Below are 25,092 nucleotides of genomic sequence, written 5' to 3'. Positions count from 1 at the left end.
GACGGCGCCAGCACAAAGTGGTTCTTCGTCATCATCACTGATGCTTGATTGATGCTGGATACTCATCTTCCTCCTCAGGCTGCTCTCCCTACAGCAGATGGCAATGCCAGGTGAACCCCAACCCTTGGAAAGGCCCTGGAGCACAGCTGGATGTGGGAGCTGCTGGGTTTGGGTCCATTCACCCACACATGGGCAGCCCAAGGACATGCATTGCTCGGCCCTGGGCTGCTCCAGTGCTGTTGAAACTCTGAGCACGAAGATTTCTTCATCAGCCAGCAGATCTCGTTAGTACTTTATTAATTGCACAGATGGGAAGAGCAGCCCCCATCCAAGTCAAACAATTGTTGAAGTTTTATATGATACAAAAGTCCCTTAAATACAAAATATCTGGCTCTAAGTGAGCATCACCTGGTGCTGAGTTCTGCCACCAGTTATATATTAATATTCCACCTGTACAAGTATTTATAGATAGAAAAAAAGAAACACTTTAAAAAAATATCAGGAGAAAATTCACTCCCCCAAATGTTAGTTATATTTATATATATATATGTATATTTAAAACACATATATATATAAAAACACAGACTAGAGGCTGATTTGTGCTTTTTTTCACCAAAAGACAGACAGGACATGTTAGGGCCAAACTGACACTGGGGGTCCCCAGCGCATGGGTCGCATTGCCTTCCAGTTGGAACAATGTCTGGGAATTTGAGTCCCTTCCTGAATGGAGAAACCAGGTCGTCTCCCATGTGCTGACAGCTTCGGTGGACAGTTTCTGCATGGAGGCAAGGGAGGGATGGGAAGGGGAATGGACATCTTTGTGGAAGGGAGAGGGCATGGGCTGTGCCCCTATGGCTGCCCGAGGAGGTGATTCCCGGACAACTCCATCTCCCACCACCCCTGGCAGCCAGGAGGGGATGGGGCTGGACTCAGCAGCTGGCACAGGGGTGACCCAGCCTGGGCAACCATGCTCTGCTGCACTGTTCTCATGGTGCCTACAGCCCCAGGCACTGCCATGGAGCAGCTAGTGCTGCTCTGCCCTTCTTCCCTCTCAGGGCATTGCCCTGAACCCTGATGGCAGCAAAGAAAGGAGAGCTGCTGTTCCAGAGGGTCCCTCCCTCCCACCCTTTGTCCTGCCTTCCAGGCATTGCCCTTTCCCCTCATAGCCCACTTAGGGACAGCTGCTCTGGGGCTCCAGACATGTCCTGCCCCATCCAAACAATGAGTAAAGAGGGATGGGATTGGCTTGGTTCATCCAGCCCCACTGAAACCAAATGCACAAGAGGGCTTTTAGCCAAGGAAGAGCGAGGCCCAGGAGTACAGGGCTGCTTCGTCCATGAATTCAGCACCAAAGCTGCAACAGGTTCCCTCTGCCCCTCGACAGGGGCTGGCACTCGAGCTGTACCTATGTACCTATGGGGAGCCTCCCTCCTCCCAGAACAGCAGCCTCTTGCACTACCAAACTGTGACTCCCTGGCTGTCCCTGCCGGGTCACACCACAGACACACTCCACCCCTCGCTGCCCACCCTGCACTTCCCGACACAGCTCTGCGACCTGCAGACACGGCCCGTCCTCTCTGCTCGATCCTCCTGTGTCCTCCCCCCTCGCTCCACACTCCTTCGCCCCCACCATTGCTCCCAGCCGGCGTTGGGACCCAGCTCCTGCCACAGGCTGCCCTCCTGGGGTCACCCCACAGCCCCTCTTCCTCTTCCCCCACCCCTCCTGTGGGACAGGGGCTGCGTGGCTTTTCCTCTGTGGACCCTCTGCCCTGCAGCGCTTCAGGGCTGGTGGGACAGGGACTGCCCAGCCTGGGGTGAAAGGACATTTATAAATATGTGCCTCTGCCTCCCCCTCCACGGGCACTGCCCACGCCGTGCTCCCTGCCGAGAGCCCCAGTCCAGATCCATGGTGAGTCCACGTTAGGCAGGACAGAGCATCTTCCTGGTGCCTCAGATCTTCGTCTCAGGGCCACTGGGACTCAGGGCTGGGAAAGAGTCACGGATCCTCGCCAGCTCCATGGCACAGAGGTGGCCAAAGACTCTGTTGTACCACTCGGGAGACCGGCCCCTGAAGAAGGGAAGAGGCAGGAGAGGGATGAGCAGGCAGGAGGGATGCTGGCACCTGCCATGGAGCAGCACAGTGCCCCTTGCTGGGGACAGGCACTGGGCACAGCTCCCATGGGGAGGGACAAGGAGGTGATGAACGAGCACCATGTGCCAGGACAGGGACCTGCTTCCCCCATCCCCACCTCAGGCATGTGGGGAATACCTGTGACCCAACCAGGCTGCCCCTTCTACCAGCCCACCCTCGCACCCCCAAACCCCAGCACGGCTCAGCAGCACCAAGGCCGTGCTCCAGACCCACAGGGAACCCCAGGTGCTCTGCAGGAGCTGCCACCTTGGAGCCATGGGAGGAACTGACTGAGCTGGTGGCTCCTTGTCCAGTCCCCACCCGGCAGGCAAACCCTGGCCCCAGCCCAGCGCCCTCCCCTCGGGGCAGGCAGGACCGTGGGGCAGGAGCCAGGCCAGGCCCATGGAGGGGTGGGCAGCTCTGGTGCCCCACCAGGACCTGGTGTTCCATCCCCCCCCCAGTGGCACCGAGGGCCCCGTTACCTGAGGTCAGCCCTGCAGATGTGGGTCACTCGGGATCGGCCCATGGTACTGGGCTCGATGAGGTACTGGGACTTCATCACAACAGCCTTGACGCCTCCCTCCACCGGCACCTTGTCATGCTCCACCGAGAGGGACATGAGCAGGCAGGCTCCCCGCGGCAGGTCCGTGCGCCAGCGCCTGGGGACGGGCAGGGGTCACTCTGTGCCCACCCACGGGGCCCACAGAGGGACTGGAGGGGTGGGGGAGCCCCCCACGGGGGGTAGGAGATGGGGCTGGAGCAGGTGGGATGCACCAGACCAAGAGCAAACCCTGCCGGGGTCCCTGCCCGCCCTCACCGGAGCACCATGCAGTCCCTGCGCGGGTGGGGGGCCATGCTGTCCGTCACGTAGTGATACACCTCCATGTCCTGGTCCAGGGCCTCCACCACCTTGCTCTGCAGCAGGTCCTCGTCCCACAGGTGACGCTCCCGCAGCACCCGGTGCAGCACCGTGGCAGGAGGGGCCTCGACCTCCGTGGAGACCTTCCAGAGGCGCAGAGGGTTCCCATCCCCGACCTGAGGGCACAACATCAGGGGCTGACTGGGGATGGGATGGCTTGGGATCTGCTTTGGCTGCTGGAGGAGCACTGGATGGCAGCAGCCAGCTGCTCTGCTAATGTGGTGGCCTCTCTGCCAGGACTGCTGGGCCCAGAGCAGCCTCCATCCCTCAGTCCCCTCTCTGGCCAGGGAAAGGGTTGCTGATCCCACCTTGCACAAGAGAACAAGCACCAGCAGGTTCGTAGGTGCCTGGAGATCCCCATGGTCACCCCATACACATTTTCCCCATGTCCCCAAGTCCCTCCACACTGTGGCATTTACCTTTTTGCAGGACAGCTCTGTGTTCAGGGGCCCTGGGCTGCTCAGCCACCCCTTGAATTTCTCTGATGACTCTTTGAGCAGGTTCTGGACGCTCTGCTCGAAGTAGGAGTGCAGATCCTTGCTCTGCCCCTGGCATACCAAGTCAGTCAGGGGATGTGGATAAGCATCTGCAGCCATATAGGAGCTGCTCAGCTGCAGCAGGATGTCATGGGAGACCTGCAAACCAAGAACACACATCTTCAGCGAGCCAAATGAATCCTGCAGGGAGTTTGTGAGTGTCCTGGGCAGCTAAAGAACCACAACTCATCCCACCAAGGAGTGGGGAGGATGGACACAGCCCTCTGGACATACAGCCTGCACCACCAGGAGATGAAACTGGGCTCTGCGCCTGGGGTGACTGGCCAGTGACAGCTGCCCCACTTAGAGATGGGTGCCCTCATGTCACCCCAGGACTGCACCCACCAGTGAGGTCACACCTCCCACGGGCAGTGCTGGGCTGGACACCACTGCCACCCACCTGGAAGAGCTTCTTGCAGTCGGTGATCATGTGGGAGAGCCCCTGTGTCGCAGCCATGTTCTCGTTAAGGTCCTTCTGGTCCGGCTTCCCCATGGTGCCCCTCTTGTGTATGGCCCTGTGGGGGGCAGGGGGTGCTGGGACCAGTGGGCACCACACGCCCCTAGCCCCCCATGGCTCTGATTTATGTCACACTGGGGACTCCCAGTCTGCAGGGCAGAGCAATGGGCTGTGCCAAGAGCATCTTTGTCCCACCATCACCCCATCCCGCTGGCCTCCTCCTGCAACGGGCAGGGAAGGGTGATGGGGAGGTGCCCTTACCTGGGCGAGGTGCTCTCCTTCTTGGACACGTTGAGGTGGAAGATGGAGGGGGCCAGGCACACGGCCAGGTTCCCAGCGGTCATCTGGTTCTCCTCGGCCGAGGCGATGTCGCTCAGGAAGTAGAGCAGGGTCTGCAGCACCTCGCGGTTCTCGTCGGGCATGAGGATGATGGCAGCCTGCACCGCCTGCAGCCGCTGCTCCTTGGACACGACTGCGGGCAGGGGGCAGCGCCGGCTCAGCGGGGCCGCGCCCGCAGCCCCCACCCGCAGCCCCCACCGCCCCCACCCACGGGAGCAGAGGGACCCTCCTCCCCAGCCCTTACACTGGTAGATCTGCAGGAAGGTGTCCGTCAGCTTGCTGGTGAAGATGGGCTCGGGCAGGTCGCGGAAGTACTGCTTCAGCAGGTCGGCCACGTCGTACGCAGACTGCCCCGCGTAGCTGACGTTGTCAGGGCTGCTCTCGTTCATGTGCCGGAGCGCCTGGATCCGGGACTTCACCCCTGACTTACGGAAAATGCCAACCTGAGGGGGCAGAGTGGGGGTGAGTGGGCACCGGCCTGGGTGAGTGCCCATGGGACAGGCAAAGACACCGTCCCCCAAAAAGCTCCTCCCCCTGACCCAGAGGAGACACTGAGTGAGGGATGGCCAAGGGGACACCAGTGGGTGTGGGGTTCCCACAAACAATCCCCCCGTCCCACTTCACCACACACCACAGGAGGTGAAAGAAGGCACCCCCAAAGCTATTTTTTCTTGTCCCCAAATCCCAGCACCCTGCCCAGCGGTCGCAGCATCACCTGGTCCAGGCACTGGCTGCGCAGGTAGCGCATGGCCTGCTGGATGCTCTGGGGCAGGGGCTGCCCCGTGCGCTGCACGTTGACAATGGGTGGCACCCCAAAAACCGTCTTGTCCCTGTAGTCGGGGACTTTACTCCTCTTCATGAACTTGGGGACAGTCCTGCAGAGTGGAACAGAGAGAAATCAGTGCAACAATCAGTGCCCTCAACAACCTCTCACAGGGGGAGCGGGAGCCTGGGAACTCACAAACACACACACACACACATATACACATACACACTTCTGCCGTGTTTGGAATTCCAGCAGGAATTGCAGCATCTTTTATTAAGCCAAAATGCTTTGATACTTGCCTATGATACTGTCCCACTGTCTCATGCTGCTGCAGCATTTTTAATGCCCCACGAGCATCTGCAGCCCCCATGGCTGCAGATGATGCCAGGAGCCCCCTGGATGCAGACAACGCCAGAAGCCTGGGGGTCGGCCCCAGCTCACACTTGACAGAGCAAAGCCATCCCTTGTTTTGGCTCTTCCCCCTCCCTCTCCACCATCTCCACCCCCTGAAGCTGCCCTGGGCTGGAGGCAATGCCCGGCACAGCACAAGCTGCAGCTTATGGGCACCATCCTGATCGCCTCCCTGCCAGCTCACCATGTCCAGGCTTGCTTGTGGGGCACCGAGTACTTCTCCATGATGGCAGTGAGCCGGAGCAGGGAGCACTTCTGGAGCAGGTTGAGCTGGGCCGAGGACTGGCGGTTGATCTCCAGTGAGGCTGAGTTCATGCTGGGCCGGTGTGAGTTCTGGAAGCTGTGCCAACGCAGTTTTCTGGATGGAAAAAGTGGGTGTGAGAGCTGGCGAGCCCAGGGAAGAGCCCGTCCCTGCCCAGGGCACCCCTGGCTGTGGGGAAGGTGCAAGCACAGCGGTGGGTGCAAGCACATCACTCTCCAGCACCACTAAGCAAGGGCAAGAAAAGCCACAGAACTCAGCAAAGGCCAGAGTCCTCCAAGGGCAAGCACGTGGGGGCACTGGCACAGGGGAGGCACGTGCCTCCTGCGCTTACGCCTGGTTTTAGTTAATGGGAAACCTTTCAGTGCGGACGGAGAGGGCTGGCAGCGGTGGCAGTGGTGTCCTGCGGCCGCCAGAGCGCACCCGCGCCCCGCTCCCTGCCCGGGCTGCGGCTGCTCCAGCTGCACTTCCCTCGCTCCGCCAGTTCCTGCCTCCCGGCGAGGGGCGATCAGCCAGCCCCCCGAGGACAGGATCGGGGTGCTGCTCCTCCGAGCCATGGGCTGTGCACCCCTCCCCGCTGCCCCATCCCTGGAAGTGTTCAAGGCCAGGTGGGATGGGGCTTGGAGAAACCCTGTCTAGAGGAAGGTGTCCCTGCCCGTAGCAGGGGGGTGGAAAGAGATGGTCTCTGTCCCTTCCCACCCAAACCATCTCAGGATTCTGTGATACCTGCAGGGCCTCGTGAGCGACGCTCCCACCCCCGAATCCCGGCGCTCCCGCGTCTCAATCTCTTCAGCCTCGTTGAGGGAGTTCCCCGTGCTGTCAAAGTCACTGGCGGAGGTGCCTACGTCCGACATGGATCGCTCTTCGAAGTGCAAGTTGGAGGGTTCCCCTCCTGAATCCAACTCCTCCTCATCCTCCTCTTCCTCACCTCCTTCCTCCCCACCCAGGCCGGGGGCGATGGCTTTGCACCAGAGCTCCACCTTCTGCTGCAGCCCCCACATGTGCTGCAGAATGTCGTCGAGGTTCTCATAGGTGACCTCCCCGTCCTTGCAGAAATCCTCGCTGCTGCCGAAGTCCGGCACGTTGTCGTAGACGCTGACCCTGCTGCCCAGGGAGCTGCAGGAGCCGCGGCGCCGGCGGGCAAAGCCGCGGGGGGAGGACGAGCCCTCCGTGCTGCTGCTGCTGCCGCTCCCGCCACCCGCCCCCAGCCCCGCGGCCACGCTCCCCGCGTCCCAGTGGGTCAGGGAACTGCCGCCCAGGGGACACAAGCTCTCGATGGAGAGGGATTTGGGGAAGGTGCCAGGCTTGTGGTCACAGGGGATGTAGACCAGGCAGTCCCCACGGCGAGCCCGCCGGCGCTGGCACGCAGAGGCGGCAGCCCAGGCACTGCTGGCCGTGGCAGCCGTGTCAAAGTCCTCCAGGGAGACTCCGCTGCAGTTGGGGTCAGAGCCCTCCGTGGTGCCCCCGGCGCCGAGCGGGCGGTTAGTCCTGTACGATAGTGAGAAGAAGTGTTTTTTGCCATGGAAAGAGGCAGGTATTCCTCTTTTAGAGGAGTTGGTCCTGGTGGCTGCGAGATCCCCATTGCTCTTCAGGGGGCCCCATCCCGGTGGGAGAGTTTTGCTGCTGTGCAGGGCCACCCTCCTGTCTGGGCTGGCTTTCTCCTTGTCCTTCCTCCGCAGGGACTCGATCCGCTTCAGGAAGCTGCGAGACCGTCGTTTCTTTGGCTTCTCCTTGGAGCCCTCTCTGCAGCTCAGGGGCTGCTCCAGTGAGGAATGCTCGCTCCGGCTGCAGCTGGTGGCACTGGCAGAGGGACGGAGCGGTGACAGGGGCTCGGATGGCGTGGCTGCAGTGCCCAGCGTGCCACGCGTGCCACCCACGCTGCCCACGCTGCCCGTGCTGGGCAGGGACACAGCCTCCTGGTTGGTGCTGAGGTCCGTGAGGACACTCTCACGGCTGGACACCGGCCCCATGGTGCAGCTCAAGGCCTCCGAGCCCTGGGAGAGGACATCGGCCGACCCTACCCGGGACCACCTCTTGCTGTCCCTCTGGAAAGCCCACCGGTTGCTGATGGCACACAGGTCTTCCTCCTCAGAGTCTTCATTCTGTGAGTGGTTGAGAACAGGGGATGATCAATCGGTTGGAGCCATGGAGGGTCAGCGTGTCCCCCCTGCCCAGGGGACAAGCACCTCAGAGAGGGGCACAGCCACCTGACAGTCCCCAGTGGGGAGAAGAGAAGTGTGTTCACCCCCTTAAACCAGCCTCAGTCCCATTTGGCAGCAGAGGGCTCCAAAGGAATCACTCTGTACCCAGGATCATCATGGGGCACCCCAGGACACTGTCCCACCGCTGAGCACGTGATCCCCCCCACCCCCCAGTCCCCTCCTTGCCCCGAGTGCCCAGGACCTACCTGTTTACGCTGAAAGTGAACATCCAGCTTCATGGAGGCACAAGTGTTCAGGGTCATCAGCCTCCTGCGAGAAACAGAGAGGCTTTACCCTGGTGCCAGCCCCGCTCCTGGCCCCGTGGCCGTCACAGGGCTGGCTTTGGCTTCTTTTCATTTTCCTGCCTGTGCCTGTCACCTGTCAACTGCAGCTGTGGCTCCAGGGGCCAGGGGGACACCCAGCTACTGAGGGGACGATGCCAGCAGATGGTAGCCCAAGCCAGGCCACACACATGCCAGCAGCTGGGGCCACTGGTCCTATGAGTGAGCACAGATTACCTGCTCCAAGTTATTAGAGCAAAACCAGCTCAAAAGCTGCTGTGGCTGGGCCAGGGAATGACTAAAGGACCCAAAAAAGGCCCAAAAGCTCAGACAGGGCGGGACAGGCAGAGACCTCCCATCACCTCCCACCCTGCTGCACCAGGAAGCAGTGTGGGAATCCCCTCCTGCCCAGCACAGCTGCCTCTCTGTCCTGTCGGGAAAACAAGTAACAGACCCTGTTCCCGCCCCTTGTCTGTTCTGGGTGAGAGGGACGGCACAGAGTCAGCGCGGGGGCACGGCTGTGATGATGTGTCCCGAGAGCCAAGGCGAGGCTGAGTCACCCCCAGAACTGGTGACACACGGCCCGTCCGGACAGAGGGACTATCCAGTCAGTCCCTCCCTTTGGGTGTCAGCTTCTGCACTGGCAGAGTCCCCCGGCACACACTGCTCCCTGCACAGCACACCTGGCAGCAGCTCCCTCAGCTCTTCCCAGCCCTGCTGATCCAGCAGCACCGTTTCCTGGTGGAAAACACACGGCCAGGCTGTGCTGCCTGGCACCAGGACAACGGGTATCACACAGAGTATCGTCACACGGAGCCACAGAACACTTGGAAAGGCAGAAGCCCCGGCTCAGAGCAGCTGGCAGTGCGGTGTGCCGGGGAGGGAGGGTCCCACCGGCACAGACCCACCCGCGCTCGGCAAACCCCCGTGTGAGCCACCAGCTCCCGCCTCCCAACCCACCAGGAGCCCCTGCAGTTCCTCATCACAAGGCAAGACCCCCCCTCTGATGCACAGACCTGGCTTCCACACCAGGCTTTAGTCCTGGCTTTAGCTCTCCAAGATGTTACACAGCATCCTCACAATATCGCCCTGGCAGTGCTGGGCAATGGTTGGATTCAATGATCTTAGAGGTCTTTTACAACCTAAATGATTCTGTGAGTCTCTGGTGAAGGTGCCCTGGGCAGACACGGCCCCCTGCCCTGGGGATCACTGCCAAAGGATGCCACCTGGAGTGGTGGGAGGGGGCAGGGGAGCAGGACAGCAGGGACAACACACCTCTGCTCGGTTTGACAGCTCAGCTCTGACCAACCCAATTCTAGCCGAGCTCTACAGTCTAGTTACCCAAGCTGGAAATTAAAGCACAGCCCAACAGCCCCACAAAGAGAAGAATTATTCCTGGGAAATGTTTCTGTTCTCTAGCTCTGGATGTTCATAAAAAAGCTATTGTTTCCCTGGAACCACACAATACCAGCAGTGCTGCCCAATCCAACTGACACATCCAGAGTCCTCACTGCGGAGGGAGCAACAGCAGCAGAGCAGGCTCTGAGCCCGGCTGAGGTACAAGATGGGCACCCGGCAGCACCCACCACCCCATCAGCCCAGGACAGCTGCCCCAGCCCTTGCCTGGAGCACATCCCCATGCTGGTTCCATGGCCTGCACTGTGCAGGGATGTGAGGGAGTATTACCTGCACAGGGATTTGAGGGAATCCTGGTCCAGGAAGCTGTGGTCCTTCTTCACAGCGCCGATGTCAAGAGGGAACAAGGAGTCTGGGGAGGAAAGCGAGAGGCACATCAGCGGCCATTCCCGAGCCAGCTGCTCCATCAGGCAGCAGGAGGCATGGGAGGAGGGAAAGGCTGCGAGGAGCAAGAGAAGGAGAGACCTGAGTGGCTGGAGATCACTCAGAGGTGGTGCATGCCCAGGGTCCCTGGGCACAGCTCCCACATGTTAGGTGAGGGTGATGAGGTGCCCGATGGCATCCATCCAGTTCCCTGCTCTGCTGGGATCATGCATGTGGGATCCGGAGCCTCAACCCCAAGGGTCTCAAACCAGCTGTTCATTAAGCCATGGAGTGCAATCACCAAGGGAAGGGAAACAGAGGGAAACACTTGGAGGATGTGGGAAGTTCTGTGGAGAGAGGCTGGAAAGGGGTGGGTTCATTCCCGGACTCCAGGGGCAGCACCGCTCCTCAGTGCCCAGCTGTGAGCACAGCCCGGGGCCAGGACCTGGCGCTGGGGGTCTCCCGGCAGGAACCCGGCCTGTCCTTGCACGTGGGGCCTGCCCCCCAAAATAGACAGCAGCAGCAAACAGGCAGCCCGTAAAGCCATCCCCGGGGGCTGCTGCTGCGGGGCCAGTGGAAGTGCCCGGCCGAACAATGGCCACGGCCCCCGGATCCCGCCGGATCCTGCTTCCCGCTATTGTCCGGCCAGCAGGGCCAGCTGCAGCACCGCTCCACATCGACCCCCTGGCCAGGACCAGGGGCCCACTGTGGCTTCCAAGTAAACACAGCTGAGCCTAAGGAGAGGCCCACTGGCACAGCCACCCTGTGACCTGCCCTGGGCACCTGGCACAGCGCCGGGAGCGGGAATGCTGGGGGTCTGCCCCTGCCCCACACCTGGGGAGCCCTGGGGACCGGATCTGCACCGGGATGGGCTCACCGAGCACTCAGAGAGGGCAAGCCGGAGCAGGGCAGGGGCCGCAGGATGGTCAGCAGGGAGGGAGGGAAGGAGGAAGAATGTGTTTGCTCTCCACGTTACCTACACTGGCTGCCCCTGCACTCCCACCCACGGCAAACACTCACTGAACCTCTCCCGAGCTGATGGCTCTCCAAAGCCTGGTTGCCCTTGGCTGGAGCAGCCACCCTGGGACTCCTTGTAGCCCTGCCTGAAGGGGAAAAGTTCAGGAATGCAGGAAAGTTAATTGTGGCTGGCTCTCCAGGCCACAGCCAAGGGCACGGCCAAGTTTTACACACGATCATATAATCAGTGAACAATCCTCTCCATCCCCTCCTCTTCCTGGAGCTGTGGGCACTCTCCCTGCAGCTCTCCTCGGAATGTGGGTGAGATATGGGCTCTGAGCCCAGGTACAGAGCAGGGGTCAGTGGGAGGAGGCAGCTCTCACCTTCATACAGCTGGGCATACTGGGGGAATCCTGCTGCCCGCAGCCAGTCACAGGCTCTCTTGGCTTCGACTTCTGGAAGAAAGCAAAGAACCGGCTTGAGCCCCCGGTGGCAGCAGCAATGCTCCCTGGATCACAGCCCACTCCCCCAGACGCCCAGCACCAAGCCCCTGTTCCACATGCACAGAGCAGAGGAGATGCCCAGCTGTGGAACCGGGAGCCAGGGGTCCCGCGGGCAGCAATGCCAGGCACAGAGAGGGGGCTCGGGCAGACACAGCTCAGCTGCACCCCTCCAACAGCACCAGGCAAAGATCAGGAAATGACAGGAATGACAGGGCCACAAGACACAATTTTAACCTTCCAGCGAAATGTTTTGTTTCTGAACCCACCAACCAAATACAGTTCTTGGCCAGGTAGGAGAGGAAGATCTTTATTTGTAATAATGAGTTCAGAGCTCATCAAAGCTCAGGGCTGGTCACTTCTGCAAACATCCTCCAGAAAATCCTGCCAAAGGAGGCCTTCCTCCCCACCTCCTCCCCACTGCCTGGCCCTCCCTGCCTCTTGTTTCAAGCTGGTGTTTGTCCCAATGGGCACCAAACTCCTGATGTGGTTCTACCCCCCTCACCCAGCCAGTTCTCACCCCTCACACAGGCATCAGCCATTGCCTGGATGAACTCATCCAGCAAGTAGCACTGTTTCCTGGGAAATTCCTCAAATTTAGAGAACTTGAGGGAAAACAGCTCAAAACTCCTGCAGCCACAGCAAGTCATTGCTAGATGTTGGCACTGCTGGTCCAATGGCATTTTTACTGCTGAGGGTGACAATGTTTGACCTCAAGGGTAGAAAATGCCTTGGCATCTTCGAGGTCTGTCCCATCTCTCCCAGAGGCACCACCAGGCACAGAGTGGGCTGAGGCTGGACCCACCCAGCGCTGGAATACCCTGATTCCATCCCCATCCACCCACTGCCTCAACCCAGAGCTCTGGCTCCATTTTACATTCCCCAGTCCAAATCTACAGTAGGGGGGGAAAAAAAAAGCTCTAAACAAGCAGCTCGATTCAGGACAGGACCAAGCCAAAACCCTGGACCCAAATACTTGGGAAGTTTTGGGAAGAACTTTTGGAACGAGCATCTGCATCTGGGTCCAAACCACACAGCTGTCCCTGGTCATGGTGCAAGCCCAGCCAAAACCCGGGGCTGACCCCTCCTGCCCCGACAGGGCTCAGCCCCAGCAATCCCAGTGGAGAACTCAGCCCTGGCACTGTCCCGGGGCAGCTGCACCATGTGGAGCACTGCATCCCTCCCAAAGACCTGACACTCCCTGGGGAGGGCACCCTGTGGCTGTTGCTGTCCAGCAGGAGGGCACCAAGGCTGGTGGTCCTTAATCTCTTTGGCCATGCCACCTCTGGAAGCAGATCCCTCCCATACCCGTGGGGCGGGCAGGACTCAGGGACAGGCATTTCCCCCAGCCCCGCCAATGGACCTGCCAGCCTTTGTTCCTTCTCATCTCTGCTCCCCCTTTGCTCCCAGTGGATGTTCCATGGGGCCACCCCGGCCAGTGGCTGCAGCTCCGGGTGCCCCCAGCCACGAGCAGAAACACCAACCTCCCACCTGCCCCACGGATCCTGCCCCAAGGATGGGTCCGGCATCTCCCATGGAGAGGCCGGCAGAGGGAAGGGCAGCAGGAGCAGAGCCCAGCCGAGCTTACCCGAGCCCACGGTGGGGCTGAGCTGGTAGAAGAGCATGGCCGAGCACCGATGGGGACATGCCGAGCCCGGGGACACCCCGCGTGGCCGCGGCGGGGCCGGGAGCAGCCGGAGCAGCCGGGACAGGACGTTCCGCGTGGGACTGGCTCGGCCGCCCATCGCTCCGCTGGAAACGCGGAGTCAGAGCACGACATTTCCTTCCCCTCTGCTGCCTCCCCCGCGCGGGGCTGGCGGGGGGCCAGGGCCCCGCACCTCCCCTCTCCTCCCCCTCTTTGGGAGCCGGGTCCCGGGCTCTGCCTGCTCAGGTCCTGCATCCCCCCCGAGCCCCTCGAACAGCGAGCATCCCCCCATGGGCAGGGTGCTCTGCTCGGCCCAGGCTGAGCCCTCCCCACGTCGAAGCGCTGGCACAGAAAGCTTTTCAAGTGTCCCGTCCCAGAGGGAGCCAGCAGCCAGCTTCCTCCTCCTCCCGCCCTTCCCACGGACGTGCTTTCCCAGGGAGGCGCAGGAAAGGTCGGGCAGGCAAACGCTCCTGCCGCGGGGGCACAGCCGGACACCGGGCACAGGGTTACCCATTTCAGCCGTGTTCCCAGCCCTCCCTGCCACCTCCTGGTAGCCTCACTGCCAGGGCAGGGGGATGGGACCTGAGCCCAGAACTCATCCCTGGCTGCAGCCTCCCATGGGAATCCAGCCTGACCCCAGGGAATGGTGCCTGGAGACCCTCCACTGCCTCAGCCTGAGCCCCGGCAGCAGCCACAGAAACGGGTTTCCAATGGGGACATGGGGATTCTCTGATGTCTAATACAGGCTCATCGAACACTACACCCACCCTCAGCAGGGCACAAAGAGGGTCTCCTCGCCTCCTCTGGTCAGCAAACCATTTCCAGGAGTTTGTAGCAGCTCAGTATCTTTGAGATCTGCAGTTTAAATGGGCCGGAAATGATCCCATTCAAGTTGCATCGCGGGAGGAGCAGGGACAGGCACTGGCAGACAGGCAAGGAAACACGCCCAGCAGAGCCCACACATCCATGGGAAACAAGAGGATAAATCCCACCAGCTTCCTGACTGCAGGCAGGGAAGATAGACCAGTGATCCTAATATGCCTCAGGCAACCGAGGAAGTTCTCCATGGGGTGAACCAGCACCAATGCCCTCACTGGAAAAGGCTCCCAACGGTGCACAACCCCCATGAGCCACCAGAGATTCCCCCCAGGCGAAGGCTCTGCCCTTCTCTGGCACCTGCCGAGGCTAGATGGCATTTCCCAAGAAAAGGCACCCACAGCTGCTCTCCCCTCCCCTGCACCCGGCAAGGGGCACAGGCTATGGCCCAGGGGCCACTGTGGCCCATCAGAAATGCCCCAAGTGGGTCCAGTTCCCCCAGCCTGGGGTCACTCACCTGGTCCCCCCAAGGCGGGGAACCCAGACCCCCCAGCACCCCCCAGCACACCCGGGCGAGGGGCAGAAAGCAAAAACAAAGAAAGAGAAGAGGCTCCTATTGTGCCAGAAGAAAGGGATAAAAATGAACATGGAAGTGGGAAAAAAGGACGAAATTCCCCAATCCCCTTCCTGCAGTCACTGCACCACAGCATTTCCCTGGACATAACCCACCGATGGCTCCAACAGGAATGGTTCTGGCTGTGGGGTGCCTGGAGTCTGACATCTCTGCCCTGAGTGCTTTTGGAGTTCCATCCACCCCGCCCTGGCCTGGAACAGGCGTGGACAGGGAAAAGCCCGGGATCATAAAACTGTAAAACCAGCAACCTGGAACACCGGAGCCAGTCGAATTACAGGCAGGAAAGCCACTTCCCAGAACCCTGGCTCTGCACTTTCCCTTTAACAATCAAAACTAAGAAGGGAGAAATCCCAGCCCAGGCTCCCAGCTTCCCACAGCAAGGCTCCAAATCCCCACAAAACATCCCACACAGCCAATTAGTGTGTGAGGAGAAAACCCTGCCACGAAATCGCCCTCACGTTACCTCATGGAAAGCTGGAAACAGCTGCCCGGCACTGCGGGGGAAGCTCCAACTCCAGCACCAGTGGGGGGAAATTGCTGGTTTTTCTTTCTTTTTGGTGAGATTTCTTTCCATCCCACCTGAAAATAAATCTCTGCATACAACAGGGACTTCCCTTCCCAGCTGGAAGCAGAAGTTCTTACCTGCCTTTTACAGGAATGACAGAAACTCCCAAGGCCTCTCCCAAACCAGGGGGATGTGCCTTCACTGCTTGAAAATGTGAGGAGCTGAAGCAGGTTTCCCATGAGAAAGGTGTATGTATCCTACTGCTGCTGAAGGTATTGGGGCCAGTATGGCCAGGGAAAGAGGGACTGACTCTGCCTGCAGCCCCCAGTGCTGTGCCTGCAGAAATTGGGGCTGCCTCCCTGAGGGGCATCACTCAAACACAGCCAAGGGCCAAACCCAGACCCTCCGTGCCCACTGGAGACACCTGTCCCCTCCCAGTGTGCTTGGGAGGAAACCCCACACTGCTCCCCTGGCACTGGGCTCTGTGTCCACCAAGCTGAGCACGAGGCAGACAGAGCTTCACACAGCCACGGGCATTCCCCAGCCATGGGCATCTCCTGTCCATGGGCACCCCCGTCCACGGGCAGCTTGGCACGTGGCACCAATGAACACCAGTTATCTGTTTCCAGCTCCCAGCACCATCCAGCAAAGGGCAGAGACTTCAGAGCTGCCAGCACAGACATGGACAGGGCACACGGGCAGGAATGAGGAATGCTGTTGGATGTTCTCCCAGACATGGCGTGTTTCCATAATTAACCTTCACGCAGCAAATAGGTCCCATAAGTTTTGGGAACTGCTCCTTTCTATGTCACCAACTAGGAATCTATGTCATCAACCAGAAGCATCACCTCTAGCCTTGAAATGTCTGGGCAACACTCCCTGGGGCTGGCACCTGGCAAGGTGGACGGCACTGCGGGGACACCAGAGCCCTCTGCCACCCAGCTTCAGTCCCAGACAGCTGCTGTGTGGGGCAGATGAACACTAGGGACATCCAGGGGGAAAAACATTTCCAGAGGCATCAAAGAAATTTCTGATGGTGTCTGCAAGGGGGCCAGTACCCAAGCACCAGCTGGTACAACCTGGGCAGGAATCCCTCTGGCCGCCATGGGGCCGGGAGACTCATTGTGTTTCTGGATCAGATCTGGATCAGAATCCATGCAGGATGGGTGTGTAGGCCCTCAGCAGCACCACTGCAGCCCCCAGAGTGCTCCCCCCACCTTGTCTCTGCTCCCCTTGCCCCTTGGCTCAGCTCCAGAGCTGCCTGTAACCGCCCTTATCGGCTGCAGGGATGAGGCAGCTCTGGTTTCCTCTCCTCAAACGAGCCCAACAGCAGCCTCGGGTCTGCTTTATTGTGTTCTGAAAGCTCAGACCAGCCCTTTGCACCCAAAGCCCCAGAGCCTGGTGCTGCCTGCAGGAACACAGCTCCGAGGAAACCCAGGTGCTGCTGGAGCACCCTGTCCAGCCAAAAAGCAGCTCCTGCCCTCCCAGGTTGGCACCTGGGACAGGAGCTGCATCCCATATGCACAGGGAACACCACTGCTTCCCCAAACATCACTTGGAGCAACTTAATTTCAGGCTTGCAACCTGTGCTGTTTCTATTAAAGGTGAGAAGAAAGCACTGAAGCAGCTACATCAGCCCCAAACACCTGAGGCTTAGGACGATGGAATGGTTTAGGCTCAGAAAGCCCCCTAAGATCATCAAGTTCAGCACTGCCAAGGCCACCACTAGCCCATGTCCCTTCTTCACACCGACACACCTTGACAGACCCCGCAGGGCAGGGTTGAACAGCAGATGCCACACTCAGGGACACAGGGAAGGATCCTTCCAGGAGGGAAGGATCCAGAGGGATGTGGGACATACCATTCAGTGGATGTGGTAGCAGGATGCAGTGGTGAGGCAGAGATGGACCTGGCACTGCCATGATGGCTGTGGGAGTGTCCCACAGGATATCCCACAGGACACCTCCTCCCAGCCCTCGGCTCCGCAGAGCCCAGGAGCAGGAGTGCTGCGGCAGCTCAGGGGTTACACGGCCCACCCGAGTGCTGCGGCTGCAGAGCAGATGTCTGGGGGGAACAAGGGATGGAAAGAGAGAGGAACAGAAACAAAGGGCCAGGAAGGTGAGGACCCTGATCTGTCCTTGCCTTCTCCACCTGCATTTCTGCAGCTGCTCTGACCCCAGAGGAACAACCGAGAGGGCAGGACCATTCCCCTGTGCCAGGGAGTGCAGCAGCAACAGCCTCCCATGTCCAAGGGAAACCCAGGAGGAACCTGGCCTTCCATCTCTGAAAAGACAACAGCAAAGCAACGTCATGGCAGAGAGGATCCCTGGCTCCAGCCCACCCCCTGCACCACCCCAAGAAGGTCTCCATCAGTGCCAGCACAGCCGCTGTCCACCTCCATCAGATCTATACTTGGGGTGAATTCCTGCCTTGTCTTTGGCACTGGTTCATTATTCCCTTCCTGGCTAGCGTTTGCTGAGCCCAGAAAGAGAAATCCAGAAGAGAGTCCCCAAATAGTTTGGTTTGGAAGGGACCTAGAAATCATCTGGACCCCTCCCACCCCCCCTTCCACTAGACCAGGTTGCTTCAAGCCCTGTCCAAACTGGCCTTGGACACTTCCAGGGATGGAACGTCCACAAGGAGCAAGATGGAAACAGCTACTCAGATGCTGAAAAAAATAATCCATCTTGCCCATCCTGTATCCCACCCTTTCTAAAATTGCCCTGCTGTTTTCCTGTTGACCATGCCGTGGATCTCACACACACTTTGTTTGGACTAGTGGACGCCGTCCCTCCGGGGCAGCCAGTGGTGCCAGAGCTCCGGCACGGATCCCCCACTGCAGGTACTGGCCTAACCTCACCTCCCCGTGAGGAGGGATTGCATCCCACATTTCTTAACATGGACAACAACAAAAGTCCAGTTTTCACTGCTTGAAGGAGTGTTAGACCCAGCACAGACAGCACAACCCCCCACAGCCTATCCTGCCTCCAGTACAGCTGAGGTCAACACCCAGAGTGCTGCGTCCCAGCGCTGCTTTCAGCATAGCACTCACACCACAGGCAGCACGAGACCCAACACCAGCCACCACCAAAGGCCAAGGAAGACCAAGGCAAAGGAAAACACCAGCAGTTCTGCTAAAAAAAACAGAGCCAGCAGTAGCTCTGGCTTTGCAGGGAGCTCTCAGTTCCAGTCGCAGCACCCACAGCAGATGTGCCTTTGCATCTCCTGCTGCAGCTGCTCTCCTGCATCCCACCTCGAGGAGCAACCCTCAGCTCCTACTGCTGAATCCAGGCACCAAAACACAGTTACTCACTTAATACATGAGGGAATTCCCTCCTATGTTATGCATTTATTTAGCACAAACACGTGTGTGTTACCAGAGGAACCCACGGAGCAGCATTCCCTCGTGGTCTTGCTGCAGCTGTTTCCATGCTGTACAGAATCACAAACCCAGCTGAGGAATGTTCAAGCTCTGGTGGCTTTTGTGGGAGCCCTGCAAGTTCCTGGGGACAGGGACCCCAAACCATAGCTGTCACACCTGGCCAGTGGGCACTGCCACAGCCCTGGAGCAGAAATGTGCCTCCATGGGAAGAAATGGGCACTGAATTCCCAGCAGAGGCACTAAGGGTTACTTTGGGGCTCTCTTCTTCCCTTTTTAAAGGCTGCAATACAAAAATAACCCCAAATCAAGTGTTTCCCAGCTCTGTGCAATAACCTACCTTCTTCCCCTGCCTCCCCCATTCCCCACGGCAGTGTGACTCCAAAGCCACCTCCCTCCTGCCCGTGGCCACTGGCCACCAGCCTTGGCATTGGTTTATCAACTGGTCCCTGCCATCTGGGGGGAGTCAATGCTCCTCACTGGCAAAATTCAGGGTTTTAACCCCAGGGAGTTGTGGGTGCAGAGCCAAGCACAAGGCCCCCCCTCAGCCCACTGCTGGCACAGAGGAGGTGCAGGGACAGAGCCCGTGCAGGGACACCTCCGGGCACTCCTCCAGACAGAGCCACACAGCACGGCATGAACAACAAAAAACCCAAACCCTGAGCTTCACAAAGCAGCCACAGAACATTTCTCAGGTGGACACAGGTCTGTGTGTGCCAAGACAGGGCTGTCACCTGCCCGTGGGGCTGTCCCATCGGGACCCCCTCCTGCTGCGCCCAGTGTCCACTGGCACCACTCAGGCTTCACTCACCCGACTCCAGGGGGCATTTTCCTCCCCACACCACAGCTCCAAAGCTGTTCCCTTCTTATTCCCTCCTCTTCTCTTTTTAATACTGCTTTTAAGTCAGCAAACTGGTGTCAGCAGGTGATGCCACATCCCACGGCACAGCTGGTACCGGCACCATCGTGCTCCCAGTCATGCCAGCTGCCATCCCACCACCCTCACTGCCTGGCAGGAGGAGGGGGTCAGGCTCACAGAAAGGCATTTTGGCTTGGGCTCAGGAAAAAAACCCAGAGATCGAGAGGAGCTGGCGCATGGCACTCACTGTGCTCTCACCAGCTCAGCTGCCTCTGTCAGAAATAAACCCAAATATTACCAAGGCTGTACCTTCCCTGGGGAGCAGAAGGGGGAGGAAAAGCCCCACAGTGTGACCGAGGCCAGCCCGTGCTCTGTCACTTCCACTGCCCCCTCATCCCTCTCCCACACAGCCACGCACGGGGCTCCCTGCACACCCCCTGCAGCCCCTCTCAGGCACACGCAGGGCAGTAGCCACAGAGCACTTCAAGGGGAAAAAAAGGTAAAGGAAAAGCCGTTTGTCAAGAAAAGATAAAAAAAACCCCTCAACTTAAAAACAACACAACCGACACCTCTGAACCCTTCCCTCGCCCCGCTGTGCAAAAGCCAGAGTGAACCACCCTGCTGCAGAGGAAACGCTGCTTCCAAGAAATCTCTGACAAGAGAAAAGGTCATTTTACAGCCTTTCCCACCTCCCCTGAGAGCGTTTGCTGGCTGGAGCCTCCCAATCCAAACACAGAGCCTGGACACGAGCAGACTCACCATGGCAGGAGCTGTTAATCCCGGCTTTGTTCATTTGAAACCGTGGATCAAATGCAGAAAAAAGTATCAGCATGACCCCCGGCCTCCTTCATCCCCTCCTTGGCCACCCAGCGCTGTCCGCCGGTGGTGAGAGACCTTCCCCCGGGCACCCCCGGGAGAGCTGCGACCTTTCCCCGCGGTGCCGAGCCCCGCGATGTGCCCCCCTGCCCCGCTCCTCGTCACAGCAAACAGGACATCCCGGCCGCGCAGGGCTGAGCCGCCCAGGCGGGGGTGGGAGCGCGGGGAGGCTCCATCCGGAGCGCCGGGGAGCGCTGAGCCCTCCCAGCTCCGGGACACCCGGCGTGTCCTGCCCTGCACGGGGTGCCGGTCCAGCCCGGCGAGCTGCAGCGTCCAATTCCAGCTGGAAAAAATGAGGGACTGGGAGTGAAGCTTCCCGCAGGGCAGCATCGTGCCAGCCCCAGGCGCTGGGAGCGGGGCTGGACGGGAGCGTGGCACTGCCCGGCAGTACTCCAGGAGGGAGGAGAGTGACGGGCACCCCAAAGCCCCCTTTTCCACCCCATCAGACATGGACTACTCAAGCCACCGACTGTGATCTCCAGCTGAGGCTCCTCTCGGCTGCCAGCGCTGCCCAGGAACACAGCTTTCTCTCTGCCAGGGATGAGAAGGCTGGGGAAAGGGAAATCCAAGGCTGAGCCATCATAAATTTCCCAGTCCCTCAAGGTACCAAAGAGGACTAAAAGCTCAAAAAGATGGTTCAGGGACAACAACAGGGGTGCCTGCAATCCAAGATATCCAGACCTAATTGCCCAATTCCCTACAACGTCTCAGTTTATGCTCAGCCCAGTTTGCTCCACCTGCCCCGGGAAAGCTCCTTCCCCATGCAGCAGTGCTTACCTCTCGGGCAGCCCAAAGCAGAGGGCTCAGCAGAGTCCAAGTGAGAAGCTGTGGCTGACACAGGATTAGTCTCCACAATGAAAAGCACATTTCCTGCGACTGCACTTCCCCAGCCGGTGCTGTGGCACAAATCATTCCCAGAACGAGCTGTGAGATCCCCTCAGCTGAGCATCATCCCGCCTTGTTTCTGATTCCCAGTGAGAAACATGATAGGTCTCTCATCCCTATCCAGGGATACGGCATTGGAAAACATCCCGCCCGCCCCCCAGCTTCCTTACACCCGGCAGCTCAGACAGAAGAGAGCAGGAAGAGGCAGGACAGGGACCCGAGGGCCACTGTGATGCCTTCTGCCTTCTCCAGACCCAGGCCCCTCCAGACCACGCTGTCCCAACAGGCAATGGAAGCTCAGACAACAGCCCCAGTGTCATCACAAAAACTGGGGGCAGTGACACCTGAGGACAAGGGTGGAAGAAACAGCACAGACCTCAGGTTAGGGAGGTCACCGAGCCAGACAGGAGCCCACAGCCTGCCTCGCTCTTTTTTCCCTTTCTCCCCACTGGAAGGAGACACTGTTGAGGCTGGATTTGAAGTTCAAGGCTCCCCATTCTTTATGAGCCAACAGGAGATGCTGGGACAGCAGGACAACGGCCTTTTGGAGAAGTCTTAAAGGATGTCATAGTTTTGCAAAGAGACAAAGGAACATTTCAAAAAAATACAGAAGTCTCCTTGCCAGGAATGTGGGGAATGTCAGGGAATATTACAAAACAGGATACAAAAGCTGGCCTCAAGCAATGTTAGAGACTCATACACTGGCCTGACAGTCAAGATGTTGAATCCCAGTGGAAGACCAACCATGGAGATGGCAGAGGCAGTTTATATGGTCCCATCTGTCTGTCTCCCACCAGTGAATCCAGCACAGCCAGCTCTGCCAGCTGTCCCTGTGCCCCTTCCCACAGCCAAGCCCACCCTGCGCCAGGACACAGGTCAAAGCAGAGGCCTTCACAGCAAACACGGTATTTCTGAGGAGCTGAGGCAAGCAAAGCCTCACAGGACACAGTGAAGGGCCAGGGAGGACCCGAGGATGCACAAAGGGAACTGGGCTGATCTGTGGCTGAAGGTCATGAATCCCAGGCCTTTGCTGTAAACAATGAGGAAAAGAGATGGTTCAAACAATTTTTCCTCAGTTTGGTTAATTAACCAAGCGCTTCCCAGCCTTCTGAGGGATTTACAGGCACAGGAGCTCCCACCCCCTCACACAGCTATTCCGGCTCATGGGAAGTTATGACGCCGAAGGCATCGGAGCCGGAGCAGTGGTTGCCAACAGCAGGGTCAGGAGCAGAGGAACAGCTCTGGGGTCAGGCCAAGGAGAAGCCCAGGGGTCAGGCAGCAGCAGGAAGACCCAATTCCACACACCAACCGCTTGCAATAGAAAACAGAAGCCTCTTACTGGCAGAGCAGTGCCTTTGGCAGGAACGGGCATGTTTGTTCCAGCTTCCCTTCCATGTGAAACCCCCTCTGTAAGGAAAAGATTTGTCACAGCAAGACCCGCTTGGGGTTTTCTTGCCCAGCCCTGACAGCACAACAGCTTTGCTGGAGCTCACAGCCAGACATGGTGAGGACAGAGCAGCTACTCGGAGGAGACAGATCCCCTCCTGATGGCAGGATGATGCCAGGGCTGGCAAAGGCTCCAGCCCACACCAGTGCTTTCCAGGGGTGATACAAGGAACACCTTGCCCTAATGACAGTCATTCTGGAATACCCACTGTGATCACACAGGGAGGAACCTCTCCAACCAAACCTCCACCTCAGTGGCCGTGCACGCAGGGAAGCCCCTCTTTTCCCACAGCTTCAGGAGGAAGGAGTGATGTCCCAGAGCTCTTTGGCTAATGGAAAACCAGCCAGGAGGAGCCTCCAAAGGGCTTGAAGCCTGTCTGTCCATGTGCCACAGAGTGAGGGACCCTGGCAGGTCCTGCACCTCAGAGGGGCTGCCCACCCCAGAGACACCCAGGGCTGTCTCAGTCTAACACTTGGTACAGCAGTATTTTACACATGTAAGTGCCCCAAGCAGCCAGTGTTGTGTCCTTCAGAACAACACCCTAAAATGCTCATCTCTTCCCAAGTAAGAGTTCCTCCCCACTCCCACCAGTGTGCAGCGGTTGCCCCACTGGTGTTTCTGAGGAAGCCTTTGCCTCAGCAAAGCTCTCCCTCAGCACTGCAGACGGACGTGTTTGTGGTCAATCAATCAGCTCACACCCCTCTAGAACTCTGCCATGTCTATTTTTATGAGCCACATGCGTGTTTTTGGAAGGGACCCCAGGCCCAGCACAGCTCAGCAACCTCAGCACCTTCGGGGACGAGCGGCTCCTGCCCCCCAGCCCCGCTCGCTGACCAGCCCCATCCGAGGCAGCCCACCCTTGTGCCCAAATGCCCCAAGTCCCAGTCCCAGACACGAGCTGCACGGCTGCTCACCCAGTGCCCACCTGAGTGAGCCACAGCCACGGGCACGGGGCCGGGAACCAACCCTGCCCTGCCCAGCACGTGACGGGTGACACTGGCCCGTGACGGCCGCGCACAAGGACTCGCTGCTCTCCCCGCCGGCTGCTCACCCAGCGTGTCATTCCCACCTGCCCGCAGGACTGCGGAGCGTCACGAGGTGCCTCTGGGCCCAGAGCACTGAGCGGGGCTGGAGGAGCTGATCTTTGCTCTCCCTGGGTCTCCAGAGCATTCCCAGAGAAGGCTGTGGGACACGGCGTCTCCTCCCACTGCCACTGCAAAGCGCCTCTGTGCCCATCCCCAGCCCAGATCCCAGCAGAGCTGGAGATGAAGGGGAGCAGTGCTGGAAAAACAGGGAAAGCACTGACAAAGCCATTCAGTGCCCTGATGGGCTGAGGAACCCGGCCAAGAAACACAAGCTCTCAGTAACCCATGGAACACAGCCTTACACAACGCTCAGGCACATCCCTCCGTGCTGCCAGAAGCCCTTCACGGCACAGCTCCTGCTCAAGGAGCGGCATGAACCACCTGAGAGCAGGTAACTCCCACGTGAAGCAGCCAGGCAGGTGACTGGTTCTGCCAGCACAGGTGAAGAGCAGCCCAAGGACAGCCAAGATCTCCACAGGCACTGACAGTAAGGAGAAACTGGGATCTCTGAGGATTTGGGTCCCATCCCAAGCCAGCACCGGGCACTTGGGGGGACCCGGCCCTGCCAAGACAGATGTTCTTAACACACCACATTTCCTCTTCTCCATGAAGACCACAGATAAAATATCAGTGAACCTTATCAAACACTAATCATTGAAACTCCTGATCTCGTTATCCCCTGCCTTCTATAATGGCTGTGGCCACGGAATAGAGACATGAGGAGGACCTGAGGGACCTCAGCCCACCCCTCAAACTGAGAAGAGCCATCCCAAAGTAGAAGAGGAGCAGGGGCCAAGGTGGGGCTGTCTCAGTGCAGCAAAGGGCTTGCACGGATTTGTGTCTCTGAGAAGGGCAGGAAGGAAAAGCGTCAAACCACGGAGCTCAGCCAGGGCCCGGCGCCGCTTCCGGCCGCGCTTCTGCACAACTCCACTAATGAGCCGACAGCTGCAGCTCCCCAGCCTGCAACAGCATTCACAGAAACAAAAAACTAATTAAAAAACAATCCCTGCTGCTCAAGCAGGTGGGAAAGCCGTGGAGAGCAGGAGAGGAGAGGCAGCAGCAGCAGGACAATGGTGCCAAGGCTCTGGGGACAGCGTGACCCCCAGCACAGCTTCTTCCATCACAGGGAGAGGTCTGGGCACACCCAGCTCCTCTCACAGGCGGAGGAAGGTGATCCACCCAAAACTCAGCGGGTCCCAGCCTGCTCTTGCTGCGCCTTTCTGTGCCCAGGATGCTCCAGCCACCCACAGCCAGCTGGAGCAGCTGCCACTGCTCAGGGCCAGGCTGACAGCACCCATGTGTCCAGGGAAGAGTGTGAAGCACCAAGCTCTGGCTCACCAGCATGCTCTGACTGTCCTCTTTGTTACCACTTCAGTCCCACACCACATTCCTGCCACCACCACAGGGATCATAGAATCATGGAAT

At 59.1% G+C, this 25,092-nt stretch overlaps 1 protein-coding gene across 4 annotated transcripts in view; it reads right to left on the bottom strand.

Annotated features, from left to right (window-relative positions):
• Positions 1-280: 280 nt before the first annotated feature.
• STARD8 (StAR related lipid transfer domain containing 8) overlaps positions 281-25,092 on the bottom strand; it is a 45,577-nt gene continuing 20,765 nt past the window's right edge. For 2 of the 4 annotated variants that reach the window (XM_051789515.1, XM_051789509.1), the window contains 13 exons: positions 11,420-11,491; positions 9,987-10,068; positions 8,226-8,289; positions 6,545-7,920; positions 5,744-5,917; positions 5,098-5,257; positions 4,627-4,825; positions 4,305-4,515; positions 3,987-4,101; positions 3,470-3,685; positions 2,949-3,166; positions 2,614-2,790; positions 281-2,068 (listed from right to left, as the gene is read on the bottom strand). In XM_051789515.1, coding sequence (XP_051645475.1) covers positions 1,951-2,068; positions 2,614-2,790; positions 2,949-3,166; positions 3,470-3,685; positions 3,987-4,101; positions 4,305-4,515; positions 4,627-4,825; positions 5,098-5,257; positions 5,744-5,917; positions 6,545-7,920; positions 8,226-8,289; positions 9,987-10,068; positions 11,420-11,491 — 3,182 coding nt within the window. In that variant the 3' untranslated portion in view covers positions 281-1,950. Of the gene's footprint in view, positions 2,069-2,613; positions 2,791-2,948; positions 3,167-3,469; positions 3,686-3,986; positions 4,102-4,304; positions 4,516-4,626; positions 4,826-5,097; positions 5,258-5,743; positions 5,918-6,544; positions 7,921-8,225; positions 8,290-9,986; positions 10,069-11,419; positions 11,492-13,124; positions 13,366-20,133; positions 20,647-25,092 lie in introns of those variants that run through there. The other 2 variants (XM_051789524.1, XM_051789510.1) reach the window with 2 other exon arrangements.

This window comes from Manacus candei, unplaced genomic scaffold (assembly GCF_025592945.1).
Source record: "Manacus candei isolate 608988 ecotype Guabito, Panama unplaced genomic scaffold, ASM2559294v1 h1tg000003l, whole genome shotgun sequence".
Taxonomy (NCBI): domain Eukaryota; kingdom Metazoa; phylum Chordata; class Aves; order Passeriformes; family Pipridae; genus Manacus; species Manacus candei.
This window is presented reverse-complemented; position numbering and strand designations above follow the sequence as displayed.